Source organism: Trachemys scripta, chromosome 1 (genome assembly GCF_013100865.1).
Source record: "Trachemys scripta elegans isolate TJP31775 chromosome 1, CAS_Tse_1.0, whole genome shotgun sequence".
Taxonomy (NCBI): Eukaryota; Metazoa; Chordata; order Testudines; family Emydidae; genus Trachemys; species Trachemys scripta.
The window spans coordinates 104,660,956-104,675,562 of NC_048298.1; the positions used below are offsets into that span (position 1 = coordinate 104,660,956).

The 14,607-nt window shown below is 43.9% G+C and overlaps 1 protein-coding gene across 6 annotated transcripts in view; it reads right to left on the reverse strand.

Annotated features, from left to right (window-relative positions):
* Nucleotides 1-14,607, reverse strand: part of FGD4 (FYVE, RhoGEF and PH domain containing 4) — a 206,249-nt gene that overhangs the window by 81,457 nt on the left and 110,185 nt on the right. The window contains exon 1 of one of the 6 annotated variants that reach the window (XM_034780017.1): nt 11,253-11,459. The exons of 4 other annotated variants lie outside the window; for them this stretch is intronic. In XM_034780017.1, the coding sequence (XP_034635908.1) occupies nt 11,253-11,277 (25 nt within the window). In that variant the 5' untranslated portion in view covers nt 11,278-11,459. Of the gene's footprint in view, nt 1-6,430; nt 6,719-11,252; nt 11,460-14,607 lie in introns of those variants that run through there. One more of the 6 variants, XM_034780047.1, reaches the window with a different exon arrangement.

A 14,607-nucleotide genomic window follows, 5' to 3' on the forward strand; every position in this document is an offset into this window, starting at 1 on the left:
CCCCCCCCGAACCTCCCTGCCGCTTCTCTGGCCCCCAGCCCCCTTACTGTGCTGCAGAGCAGCGCGCTCGACAGCGGGGGAGGGGAGCAGGGTCGGAGCTCCAGATGGCGAACGGCCGGCGATCTGTGAATGCAGGGAGGGAGGGGAGGGAGAGAGAGGAGGGGAGTGGTGTCAAGTTTCAGGAGAGAGGAGGGGGGAAGTGAAGGAAGGGCTCTGGCTGTCAGAGCCCCGGCTGCTCTGTAAGCTGCACGCACGCTCTGCATGGGGGGTGGGGGGGCGGAGAGTCTGGACATTGACAAATTCCCCCCGGACGCTATTTTTAACCCGAAAAAGCCGGACATGTCCGGGGGAATCCGGACGAATGGTAACCCTAGGCATGCAGGCCGTAGGTCGCTGACCCCTGGTCTATAGCCAAGCTCTAAAATACAACCGCATTTGCTCCAATCCCTCAGACAAGCACCTACAAGATCTCTATCAAGCATTCTTAAAACTACAATACCCACCTGCTGAAGTGAAAAAAACAGATTGACTGAGCCAGACGAGTACCCAGAAGTCACCTCCTACAAGACAGGCCCAACAAAGGAAATAACAGAACACCACTAGCTGTCACCTTCAGCCCCAACTAAAACCTCTCCAGCGCATCATCAAAGATCTACAACCTATCCTGAAAGATGATCCCTCACTCTCACAGATCTTGGGAGACAGACCTGTCCTCGCTTACAGACAACCCCCCAACCTGAAGCAAATACTCACCAGCAACCACACACCGCTGAACAAAAACACTGACCCAGGAACCCATCCTTGCAACTAAGGCCGATGCCAACTCTGTCCACATATCTATTCAAGTGACATCATCATAGGACCTAATCACATCAGCCATGCCATCAGGGGCTCGTTCACCTGCACATCTACCAGTGCGATATATGCCAGCAATGTACGTTGGTCAAACCAGACAGTCTCTACGCAAAAGGATAAATGGACACAAATCTGACATCAGGAATCATAACATTCAAAAACCAGTAGGAGAACACTTTAACCTGTCTGGTCACTCAATAACAGACCTGAGGGTGGCAATTTTGCAACAGAAAAGCTTCAAAAACAGACTCCACGAGAAACTGCTGAACTTGAATTGATATACAAACTAGATACAATCAACTTATGCTTGAATAGAGACTGGGAATGGCTGAGACATTACAAACATTGAATTTATCTCCCCATATAAGTATTCTCACACTTCTTATCAAACTGTCTGTACTGGACTATCTTGATTATCACTTCAAAAGTTTTTTCTCTTACTTAATTGGCCTTTCAGAGTTGGTAAGACAACTCCCACCTTTTCATGCTCTCTGTATGTGTATGTTTATATATATCCTCAATATATGTTCATTCTATGTATCCGAAGAAGTGGGCTGTAGCCCACGAAAGCTTATGCTCAAATAAATTTGTTAGTCTCTAAAGTGCCACAAGTACTCGTGTTCTTTTTTCTAGAAATTAATGACATTGTTATACATATCACATATTTAACTATGTTCCTTCAGCTTAACTTTATGTGATTTGCCTCTTTCATTTATGAAACCATCAAGAACTCTTCTTTCATGTGCTTAGTTCATGTCTGACAAAAACTTATCTCAAATCTTTTGTGACTTTGGTTCGAAGACTGTGGGAAAATACCCAAAACAAAACAAAACACGTTTAAAAAAAAATTTAGAGAGTACATAGTAATGATCTTTATCTTGGGAGACTTTTAGTCATTGGATTTTTATAAAATAATGTAGGTAGGTATATGTGTAAGTAGTTCAGCCCAACATTTAGGGGTATTTTTGTGTCCCCCCCCATCTCCATAAGCAGACAGTTCTGTTATGACGACTTACTGTCATCCCTTCCTCTATACTGAAAACTGACATCATGGATTAACCATGTCTTGTATCACTGGGTATTGCAGTGGTTCTCAACCAGGGATACCCGGACCCCTGGGGGTATGCGGAGGTCTTCCAGGGGGTACATCAACTCATCTAGACATTTGCCTAGTTTTACAACAGGCACTAGAGAAGTCAGGGCAAAATTGAATTTCATATAAACAATGATTTGTTATTACCAGGGGCATGGCCACAGTGGGCCCACCAAATCTGAGCAGGGGTGTAGTGCTGCCACAGCGACCTAGAGCATCATCCAGGCACCTGAAATCCAGAATGAAGCTATGCACCTGTCCTTCAAAAAGCGACACTCAGGCAGCTCTGCCTTGCCATTTTCTGAGCCGCCCCATGCGCACGCCCAGCTTGGCAGGTGAAGCCCTGTTTAGGGTTGCAAACTTTCTTATTGCACAAAACTGAACACCCTAGCCCCACCCCTTCCCAGAGGCCCTGGCCCCAGCTCACTACATTCCCCCCTCCCCAGTGGCTCGCTCTCCCCCACCCTCACTCACTTTCACTGGGCTGCGGTGAAGGAGCAGGTGAGGGCTGTAACTGGGGGGGGTGGGGGGGATGAGGGGTTTGGGGTGTAAGAGGGGGCTCCGGCTTACCTCCAGCGGCTCCCATCAGCAGCGCAGCGGGAGGGCTAAGGCAGGATCCCTGCCCGTCCTGACTCTGTGCTGCACCCCAGCTCCTAGTCGGAGGTGCGGAAGGCAGTTCTGCACGCCGCTCAGGGCGGGGGCAGCGCGCCGAGCCCTGTGGCTCCCCCGCCTAGGAGCCAGACCTGCTGGGCACTTCCCAGGCACAGCGCGGAGCCAGGACAGATAGGGATTAGCCTGCCTTAGCTCCTCAGCACTGCCGATCTGACTTTTAATGGCCGGTTGGCGGTGCTGATCATAGCCACCAGGGTCCCTTTTTGATCAGGTGACAACCAGTCACTCTAGCCCTGTGCCTGGGGATACGGGGGCTAGGAAGAGGGCATGACGACATCAGGGGAGAAGCTGAGCAAGCATAGTCTGACCTTGCCTGTCCGCCTGAAAGTCAGGGCCCACCCAAATTTTCACTCTTAGTTACAGCACTGGGTACACAAGACATATCAGACTCCCGAAAGGAGTACAGCAGTCCAGAAAGGTTGCGAGTTACTCAGGCATTGTGTCTGAGCGCTGATTTTCTTCTTCCTCTTCCTCCTCCTCCTCCCTATCTCTCTGTTGGCTTTTACAGCTTCCTGCACATGTGACTGGGGAAAAGAGGAAACCAGTCCAGTTTCAGTTGCTTTTGTAAATCTCTCCCTACATCAATGGAAGTTTCAATTGTAAACTATACCTCTGCTGAAAGGCACTAACCGGAAGCATTTCTGTAATGACACACAGTGGATTTTTCCCTTTATCCTCATGGCATTACTCTGGAATGTGAACAACACTGCAAATGACTTCTTTCTAGATCACTTTTCCCCGCTGGAAACATTCTGCTTAATGCTTATAGCCAGGATCCCAGTGAAGTCAAGGGGAATCTTTCCATTGACTTCAATATACTTTGGGTCAGGCCTCAAATGGTCTGATTTATCATTTTCTAAAGAGTCCAATTCTGCAATCCTTAACATAGGGAATCCTTACTCTCACAAGCAGAGTCGTTACACTCAGTGGGATTACTTGCATGAATATGGGCTGCAAAATCAGGCTTTAAGAACCTTTCATTTCGTTCATTTTCTTCAGGGTACCTGTAGGGTTGCCAGGCGTCCGGTTTTCAAAAGGACCCTGGCAGCTCTGGTCAGCACAGCTGACTGGGCCGCTAAAAGTCCATTTGGCCGCAGTGGCGCAAGCAAGCTCCGTGCCTAGCTCCTGGGAAGCAGCAGCATGTCCCTCCAGCTCCTAGGTGGAGGGGTAGCTGGGGGCTCCACACACTGCCTCCACCTACAGGTGTAGGCCAAAAGCCTAATGGGAAGAAATTGTCTCAAGTAAAATTGTACTCCATTTTGCTTATTTTGCCAGCTTTGAATTTGTAAGAAGAAATTGTTCTGAGTTTATTTTTTGCTGATTGTGTTAACATTGGTTGCTAGAAGGATAGAAGTTTTATGGTTGTAATTGCCTTATTTACTATTTGGTGTGAGTGAAGAATGTATGGTAATTAACTGAGAAAGGACAACTGGGCCGGATGGTCAAGAACCGAGTGGGGGGGGAGTCAAGAGGCACCAACTTTATTATCAATCACCCGGATGGCAGATTGACGACCCTAAAGCAAAGGCATACAGCCCAAGGACAAGATAAGGAGTTGATCCAAAGGGACAGATAAGAAACAGCTGTGGATCCTTCCGGTAACAACTCAAAATAATGCTAATTAAGAACCACCTTGACTACCTCATGATTAACAACTCTGGGGTGACACAGCAAGGTATGGGAATTTATTACTATAAAAGAAGTGCCATGGGACTTTGGGTTCGTTCTGCATCAACATCGGAGCGTTGAACATGTTTGACAGAGGCCCAGTTCCCCTCCCTCGTGTGCAGTTTCAGCTGGCCACTGGAACTGACCGAGCAACACGAAGGACCGGTAACTATAAGATCCGGTTGCAAAAGTGTGTGCGTGTGCACAAGCATAGGCTGATTTCAATGCTTAAACTGTACCCTCAATAAACGCAGCGTATTGCCTTATCCCCTTTAAAAAGATTCCCTATGCTTCTTATAAGCATAACACAGATGCCACCCTGAGCGCCAGCTCCCCAGCTCCCATTGGCTGGAAACCATGGCCAATGGGGCTGCAGGGGTAGCACCTGCAGGCGTGTGGGGCCCCCCTGGCTGCTCCGCCTAGGAGCCGGAGGAACAGGCCACCACTTCCTGGAAGCCACGTGGACTTCTGCCATCCCCGGGAAATGGCAGGGCCACCTGAGCACAACCCGGAGCCTGCACCCTGAACCCTGTCCCACATCACAACCCCCTGCCCCAGCTCTGAACCCATTCCAGCACTCAAACTCCCTCCCAGAACCTGCACCCTGCACCTCCTCCCATGCCCCAACCCCATACCTCAGCTTGGAACCCCCTCCTGCACCCCAAACTCCTGCCCCAGCCTAAAGCCCCCTCCTGCACCCCAAACCAGTCATCCCCAGTCCCATCCCAGAGCTCACACCCACAGCCAGAGCCCTTACCCCCTCCTGCACCCCAACTCCCTGCCCCAGCCCAGAGTCCCCTCCCACACTCTGAACCCTTTGGCCCCAGCCCAGAGCCCCCTCCTGCACCTCAAGCCCCTCATCCCCAGCTCCCGCACATCCAGCCCTCACCCCCTCCGCACCCCAACCTCCTGCCCCAGGCTTGGTGAAAATGAGCAATTGAGCAAGGGTGGGGGAGAGCAAGCAACGGAGGGACAGGGAATGGAGTGAGTGGGGGGTGGGGCTTCAGGGAAGGGGCGGGGTAGGGGGCAGGGCAAGGGTATTCAGTTTTCTACAATTAGAAAGTTGGTAACCCTAGACACCAGCAATATACAAGACAGCTATCAGGGAATTATGCTCTGTAACAGAGTAAACTCTAACATTCCAAATACTATTGGAGAAGCCCTAGTTCAAAATAATAATAATAGAGAAAAGATAGCGTTCTTAATGTCACAAATACAAACAGCTGTAGTTACAGTGGTAGTTGAGGTTCTAAAATACAGTGAAAATGTTAGTGTATTTACATTCCCTTTTTTAAGCTAATATAGAATAATGGTATTTTTAGATTTTCAAACATTCGGCAACAGGCTTCCTAATAAAGAATAACAGCTAAATATAAACTCAAATTCCTTCATTCCTTTATTGCTCATCATATGAAAATGCTGCATTAGAATACATTTTAATGCATATGTATAATGTCTTCTGTAACCTTCTGGTCCGTCACTCTGACTGGCTGTTGATCTGTGCAGTTAAGACATCTCTTAAGCAACTTGCTTATTTTAAAAATAGCTACATACATTTTAAAAGATGAACGCAGATATCTTTCACTGATCGAAGGCTCTCTGCTACTAGGTAATATTTTTAGAAACAGGATGCTGCAAGAAAATACCTCAGAGCCCCAAGAAGAGAAAAACAAACTAATTAAAGAAGTTTTAAAACTGACTATTCCTTTGATTAATTTAAATACAAATTTACAAATCTTGACGATTATACCACATAAAATAAACTGTGAGGTAAAGACTCAGTATAAAATCTTCCTGAAATATAGAAGAGACACAAAAGAGCCATAAAAGAAAATTTCAAAGGAAATTTCAACACTTTAACCAAACTATTAATAATAGTGTAAACCATCTCTTTTATTTCTAAATTCTTCTTTCCAATTGCAGAAATGGATAACATGTGAATGGCATAACCACTTATAGCCCCACTAACTCAAGCATGAAAAGAAAATCACGACTCTAAGACCTGTGGATTCAAATATAAAAAGTTTTAAAAGCAATGCCTTAATTCTAGAATGCCATGCCCTGGGGCTAACTCCATAACAAGGGCCAGACACTAATATTTACTGCTGAAAGACAACCAATCATGTAAAAAGGCAAGTATACCTTAGAAAATCATCCCGTTTGTTAGAGCAGACTGAAGCAGGCTTTGAGTCCTGTGCTTGCTGCCCCCGACATAGGTAATACCAGCATTGCCTATCTGCAGCATTACAGCTGCTCTGTTTAGCATGCTTTTTCTAATCGTTGGGGCACACAGCCCATTTTCAGGCTACTTAAGTAGTCCCAGCTTGCTGCCAAGTAATTAATAGCCAACATCTACAAAACACAGAACAAACAGCAGCTCCCTGGGAACGTCTGCAGCACCAACTCAGAAATATAAAGAACTCAAGCTGCAAACCCCACAAGAATGCCAGTACTTCCTGCTTTTGACCTGATTGGAAATACCATAAGAATAGCCTCAAATGGCTGATTTAAGCAAATTTAGGGCTTCCTGTGAAACCATTCAGTTGAAACCCCTCCTGCAGTCTCCTGTCATTCTTCTCTACTATACTTGCCACAATGGTGACAGTTTTGATGTGGACATTGCCTATGAAGACTTAGACCTCCATATATCACCAGAGCATAATGACCATTATTAAGGAAGTAAGTCATATTCACATAAGTATTGTCTTGGATTCAAAAGAAAAATTAAAACAATCTCATCTGCCAGAGAACATTGTTTTCCTGTTCAAATACTCACTTCAGACTGAACGTTAAACAGATTTGCATCAATTCTTTCAACTACTCTGGGTAATTAAATGCTAATTTACTCTGCTTAAATGTTATTAAATGATCAGGTTGACAGAAATAATAGAAATCCAGGAAGTCCAAGCCCAACAGTTTAATGTTTTTACATTGTCCAAACCCTTTGTCCCTCTCCCTGCCCCCACCCAAAAAAAACATTTATTTCAATACATCATCAACTAGTATTAGCACACATCACTTGATTAATTCCCAAACTGGAAATCCTTTGAAGTTATTTTTGATGCAAAGACTTTGATAATTGCTTATCGGAAGCACTGCATACTGAAAACAGCTGAAGCGTCATATGACGATTTAAATCACTTTCCTGTCCTGGCATTTATAGTATTCCTAAAATTAAGAATAGGAACTTTCCACAAAATCCCATGCTACTGAAAATAAATGCTGAAATAAGCCTCCTTGTAAATTTACCAGTGTTTCATGAAGGCAAGCGTCTTTGTGTGGGGTTTGGCAGAGCCTATGCAGCATCCATTGTGGCCTGTCTGGGAAAGGCCCTCAATCTCCCAAGCCCTTCTTTCTGCAAATACCTTCGATTTATCAAATTAAAGCTTCTAAACCTTTGGCCAGGTAAAAAAAGGCAACTTAAAACCAACAGATTGTTGCCAACTCAATATTTGGTGTTCTTCTGAAAGCTTCAACATCATTTCATGGTAACTGCAGTCCCTCAAAGACACTTATTCTAAGCTCCCAGCTTCTCAGCCATCACCTCTCTTGGGCAGAAACCCACATCTCTCCCTCCTGACTAGGGTTTTTCCAGGCTGCACAATTCTGCCTGCCTACATTGTTATATCCTCAGCAAGCCACACTGTCCCAACAGGCCAGCACCTGCACTTTGCTTTCTCCTTGAAGGTTATGAGCAGCTGTAATTGCTAGCAGTCACAAGTTACCACACAGCTCTTTATAAGCAAGCACATTTATTCTTAAGGTAAAAGCATTACAGAGAAAACATTAAAAATAGTAAATATATGCATGATAAAAGCTTACTAGAAGTCACCCATCAGTCTTATGCAGCCTCACTAGATTAAGTTCTTCCAACTCCTCCCTGAAAGGATTGGGGCCCCCCTTGAATAGAAGGCCCTGTCCGTTTGCTGGATCAGAAAGAAGACCCTGAGTCAGTTTAAACTTAAGCTATTTATCCAGAAGTCCTTTCCGTCTGTTGGTTGCTGGAGAACCCAGTTTGAACTAGTATATGCAAGCCTCTGCAGGTAGAAGAACTTTTCTGGAGGGGTTACAACTTGAGTGAAATTGCCTAATTACACCTCCTCCCCCTCCCCCCCCACATACATACTGTTCTTAGCTCCTGAGGGAAGCTAAGAACAACAGCCTACTCTTAGCTTCTCCTGTTCACTCAGACATGAATCTCACAATATGGTAGTATCTCTCTTAACAGCGTTTTACAGTAAGGCCTCCCCTTGTGCATGAAGTCCATGTCCTACTTTCATGTCTTCTGCTTTACCTCAACAACGCAAGCAACCTAGCTGCAATGCAGCACAAGCCCAAAAAAACTGTCAGCTATTAACCAAGGCCTCCTAGTAACACACAGGCAAGGTCATGTTAAATTCCATTGTGGAATATACGAGTCCATTTAATATTTGGCGTTTCAAGATCAAGACTCTCAAACTTCATCCCTCCAGTTTGCATCCAGATTGTTAGCATGTATGTTCATATTTTAGCCCAATGTGAATTGAAATGGCCAAGTAATAAACTCCTGAAACACACACACACACACACACACACACACACACACACGATTGATTATAAACAGCAGCTGGGGCAGCACTGCTACAACACAGAAATCCATGCTCCTCAGCAATGTCAGGCTAGTACAGCTAGTTTACTTATTTAATATTGATCAGTTTCTGTAACCTAAAAGGCAAGCGCTGCCCATCACCAATTGTTCTATTGCAGAGGTTCTCAAACTTTTTTTCCCCCCACAGACCACTTGAAAATTGCTGAGGGTCTCGGCGGACCACTTAATGATCTTTCCAATTGTTGTTTGTACCGTTAGCTAACTATTATAAAGCGCTTTGGATAAAAGCACTACATAAAAAAAAATCTTGAACTTTTTTTCTTCTACAAATAAAAGCACACAACTCATATTTTAATATCAGTAGTTGTACCTTTCTAATGTGATGGATGTGCCCTCTCCCCCCTCGCCACAGCAGCCCCTGAGCTGGGACTGGGAAGGAGGGGGGAGGTCTCTCCCGCTCTCCCCTGTCGCAGCAGCCCCTGAGCTGGGGCTGGGAAAGAGGGGGGGGTCTCTCCCCCACCACAGAGATGAGGCTGGAGAGGAAGGCCATCTCTCCCCGGCAGCCGCAGCCCTGGAGCTGGGAAAAGTCGCCTCTCTCTGGCTGCCGCGGCCCTTCACATCCCAAATTCCCCCCCCCCCCCCTTCTCACCCCCCTGCCCCCCCCCCCCTTTTCCCCCCCCCCCCCCAATGCCACCACCTCACCTTACATATGCATCTTCTCCAGGGTCCAGGCACTTAATTAGTGGAGCCAGGCAGGCGTGGCTCCACTAATTAGGTGGGTGGCTCTTCATTCTCTCGTGTGTGGCCATCCAGGTGCACACCTTAGAGGGAACTATCTGCGGACCACACTTTGAGAACTCCTGTTCTATCGCACATCACTCAGATGGCAACTAACCTTAAAGAATTTTGCTCTTAATACCATGTGAACAGAATTTGACCACAATAACCATCCTAGAAATTTTTTCCCCTCAAAAAGCAAAAAATGTATGCATACTATGTACAAGGACCATACGCAATACTATCATTTACTTCCAACGCAAAGCTGTGCTCATCCTGCCAATTTCCTTTCTGCAGTAATGTTTTACAATACACTTTATGAAGCATATTCTTTCACACACCGTGTCCCCAAAACAGGTTCGTGTTACAAAGTTGAAATAAAAACAATACAAAAGCAGAGAAGGGGAAAAAATGTAAAGAAAAAAATTCTTGCATCCATCATGGTGAGATTGTGCAAAGGTGCACAGAAGATAGTACACGAATTGAGGGAGTTAGGAGAGGAATAAGAGACCAGTTCTTTGAGCTAAGACACAAAATCAGAATGGTTTTAAAAAACGTCTGGGCCTGTGCATTGGTACATGAAATGAATGAGGGAGCCAATGGAGTTGCTTGATATGGGTGACATGTCACACTTTGTACCTGTGAGAAGTTTGGCACCAGCAAAAGCTGAAGTTGGGAGCGTGGACAGACCTGCAGAGTTAGCTGCATAGTTCACCCCAAGCTTCCGCAGCAGACTGCTCTCAAAACCCCAGACCAAACCCAAGCACATAGAAGTTCTCTCTTCTCCTACCCCTGCCAACTGGTTCTGTGCTTTTCAGAACAGCCAGGGGTGATGGGCTTTACAACGTATCTCCTCACAAATCTATTTCATCTCTAATTTTGGATTAGATTCCATTTTCAAAAAATATTATCGTTTGCTCTTAGGGTCAGAGAATGTTTACATTGTGTGTCCTGCACAGTAAGCACTTATCAAGGCTGAAATTACAATGCAACTATATTTTTAACACTATTCGTTACTGCAAAGCAAGTTAGAAAAATAAGCATAGAGTAAGTGAAAGAGGCCATTGCAAGACCACATATACAGAATTACTTGGCAAAGCAAACTTGTCTCTCCCAAATTAACCAGGTGTACTTAATTCATGAACCACTGAGAAAATAAATATTTCAGACACAATACTGATTTATAGCAACATAGTCTAGGGACCTTTCAACTGTAAACAGAATTGTTGCTGTCAGCTCAATAGCAAACCAGAAATAGAAAGCACTTAAATATCTGCAAACTCAATTGTTTGAGAGTTGAGGTGAAAATAGCAAGATGAGCAGAAAGAAACAGTATTTTTGCATGATGAACTTAGCAAACCCTCCAAGAAAAAAAAAATCTACAAACTGATTAGTCAGAACAAACATGTTCCAAATGTATTACACAATCAAGCAGCTGAATTTATAATATGTTTATACTTCTAAGGCACCAGATATAAAACTTTGCTCTTCATTTGTCTTTGGACTAAAACACTATTAAATATTCTGCAGGTAAGAACTCAAATTCAGAGACTAACAATCAACAAAAACAATTCAAAAATCCAAACAAGCCAGCCTTACCTAGATCAAAAGACATGGTTTTCATGTATGCGAGATACCAAATTCACTCTAATGCTGCTGTATGCACCAGTAATCGATTTCACAATGTTAATGATCATATGACAGGTTCACATATACCCCCATTTACAAGTTTTGTAGACCATTGAGAAGGAGTTCTAATCAGATGCTGGGTATATACTGAAAGTTTACAGTTCGAAGACATAGCATGTAATACGCCCCACCTCTTTGACGGCATGCCTGCTTTGTGTAGGAGAGAGAGCGAGAGAGAGAGCGAGCGAGCAAGCAAGCAAAACTAACAAGAGAGGAGAGAGAGTCAGTTGGAAGAGGTTTTATTCTGTTAAATAGAAAAACAAGGGAATCAACTTATGTAACCTTCAAACCGCAGGAGCAAAGCACAGGGAAACATAGTAAGTGGTTTTCATCTAATGCCTCAGCTATTTTGGAAGTTTCTACAACTGTTTTAATTTCACCACTGTATAAAAAACAAGGTTAAATGATAAAATCAGTAGCCCTTTCCTCTGGTTGGTACTTACAGTCCCATTGTTACTAAGTGACTTTTGTTTCCAAAATCCTTTTCATTGTGCAAACAGAGTGTGTTTAAACTGCTTCTTTGAACTAAAGTAAACGTGAAGATTAGAACTCCAGAGCAGAGGTACAACCGAAAAAGATTCTACAATATATTCATAAAATGCTGGCCTTTTTGGTGTAGACTGGAAATAGAATGGGGTCAATGGAATGAATCCAGTTTTAAAATAGTAAGGCTCTTACACCCTGTGCTTGGCGGTGCCCTGGTACATATTTTGATGGCATCTCAAAAAACTGACATGCTGCAGCACTGCAAGTAGCTAAAAAGCTAAATTTTTGAGGAACAGTCCTTGCCACAAATACTGAAGGAAGGCAGAGGGTCAGAGGATGAAGCCAGTACACTGGTAGCACTTGAGGCCTACTGTGCCTTCCTCTTCACTCTCCTCTGTCTCAACCACGACTCTCTTCTGACTCTTTGCTTGCGGGTAAATATAAGGAAAGAGATAAATCAGAGTCAATTTTGTATTGTGCAAATGCAAATCATCTTAGAAAAGTACAGACATGATAGATGAACTGGAAAGAGTAATATTACTATTTACATACAAACTGCTGAAGAGCCCTAAGTCTAGTTTGCTAAGAACCCCACTCCTTTTCCTTCATGCCCTATTGACCTTGTAGGACAATTACCCTGTTGCAGGTGTAATTTTGCTTAGACCGTATCAAACAGTATCCCCGACTAAAACTGGTCAGCAAAATAAAATACATGAATGCAACTTATCCAGTTTCCTCCTCACCCAAATAGATGGTGTGACAGGGACAAATGCTCCCCGAGCTGGGGGGAGGGGAGGGAAGAGGGGGGAAGCCCTGGATGAATTTCATTCTGGGGCAGGAGGAACAGAATGGGTTAAACCTGACTGACTGTTCTTGGTAAATTTGGATAATGTGACCCAGAACATGGCACATGTTCATTCACAGCACTGAAGTAATCTTCCTCAATAGCTGTTCAGGTGATATATTTGCTTTGCTTTGCTCTGACTTTTTGCACATGCCACAACTCTGCCTCTGTCTACAGGAAGATTGGAAGGTGATATGTAAGATGGTGCAAGTGAGTATAAATTGGTGCAACTTGCACACCAAGTGAACAGAAGAGCTATATATAGCAGGAAAAGCAACTGACAGGATAGCATAGGTCATAGGTGCTGGAACTAGGGGTTCTGGGGTGTTACTGCACCCCCTGACTTGAAGTGGTTTCCATCATATATGGGTTTACAGTTTGGCTCAAAGGCTCTCAACACCCCAACTATACAAATTGTTCCAGCACCTCTGTTGTAAGATAAATTAGTTAAAGTTCATACTTTAACTCAGCTCCTCTTTCAGTACCTGAGCACAGAAATTATACCATCTTAGACTTGCATCATGTTCAACTTTGCTCTCATTTTTTTTTTTATTCTCTGTCCAAATCCCTTATTTCACCACTCCCTTTGTATCCTTATCCCACTCCTGACTTCCTGCTTTCTTCTATATTTTCTTTAACGCTTTCTTGCTGTAACTGGGAACTCTCTTTCATTCTAAAGGTGCAAGGTACCACCACCTCCATTCAAATTCTTTCTTAAAATTATTTTCTTCAATGAGCTCACCAGTCAAAGCCACTTGCATAAAATCTCTTACTCATCTATCGTAGAAATCCTAATATACTTTAAGACAGAACCATTTGGGATCATGCAGTGCACTGGGTGTGTGTTTTGTACCATGGCAAATACAGCGTTAGAGGTTTAAAAAACCACCATCACCATAATTCATCTAATACCCAGTTCATACTGAAGAATTTTACCAGCATCTAAACCCTGAAGAAGCATTACAACAGCTAAGTGCCTCTGTTACTGACTAGTTATCCTCACTTGTACATCCTGGTGTGAGTTTCCCTTTCCACACTCTGAAATATGTTTTAGTCCCCATCTTCTCCTCACATCTGGGATGTGTTATGAAGCAGGTGGTGGGGTTGAACTGCGCTTCCCAAATCTGAATCCAAATTTGTCTGAGTTCGTATCATATCATTCACTCTGTCTATCACCTTCCAGTTTTGATTGATAGGACTACTTGGTAATGAAAGTACACCTCTACCCCGATATAACGCGACCCGATATAACACAAATTCGGATATAACATGGTAAAGCAGCGCTCTGGGGGGGGCTGGACTGCACACTCCGGCGGATCAAAGCAAGTTCGATATAACGCGGTTTCACCTGTAATGCGGTAAGATTTTTTTGCCTCCCGAGGACAGCGTTATATCGGGGTAGAGGTGTATTTAAAGGCATGGTCCACTACAAAAAACATTTCCAATTAACACACATAGGCAATTTTAGTAGGGAAACCACTTAAAAGCCAGTCCAAGTGGTGTTTTGCCTCCATAACGGATGCAATATTGGATCCCAAAAGGATACGTAATCTACTTCAAAAACCAGTATTTTGAACATCCAAAAACCCCAAGAGTAACTAATCCCCAACAAGTAACATTTTCAGGAAGCAAGTACCTAAAAACTTTTATTCCCCACAGCCCTGCTTGGTGCTAAATATGTATATGCAAAACAAGCTATTATCATTAAGTTTATTAATAATTGGTTTACTATTTTTGCATTGAATAGTCAGTTCTCTGGAACTGGGCCACTAATTATTTCCTTTCTGGTACAGATGTTGAGTCATATCAGCAGAGTTTTGTCAAAACACACAGTAAAATTTATAACAATTTTGCTTCTGTTATTTTAAAAACTTTGACACATATTTTGACTTTGAATGCTCAAATGCAAGTCCAATGCGTATACATCTGAAACCG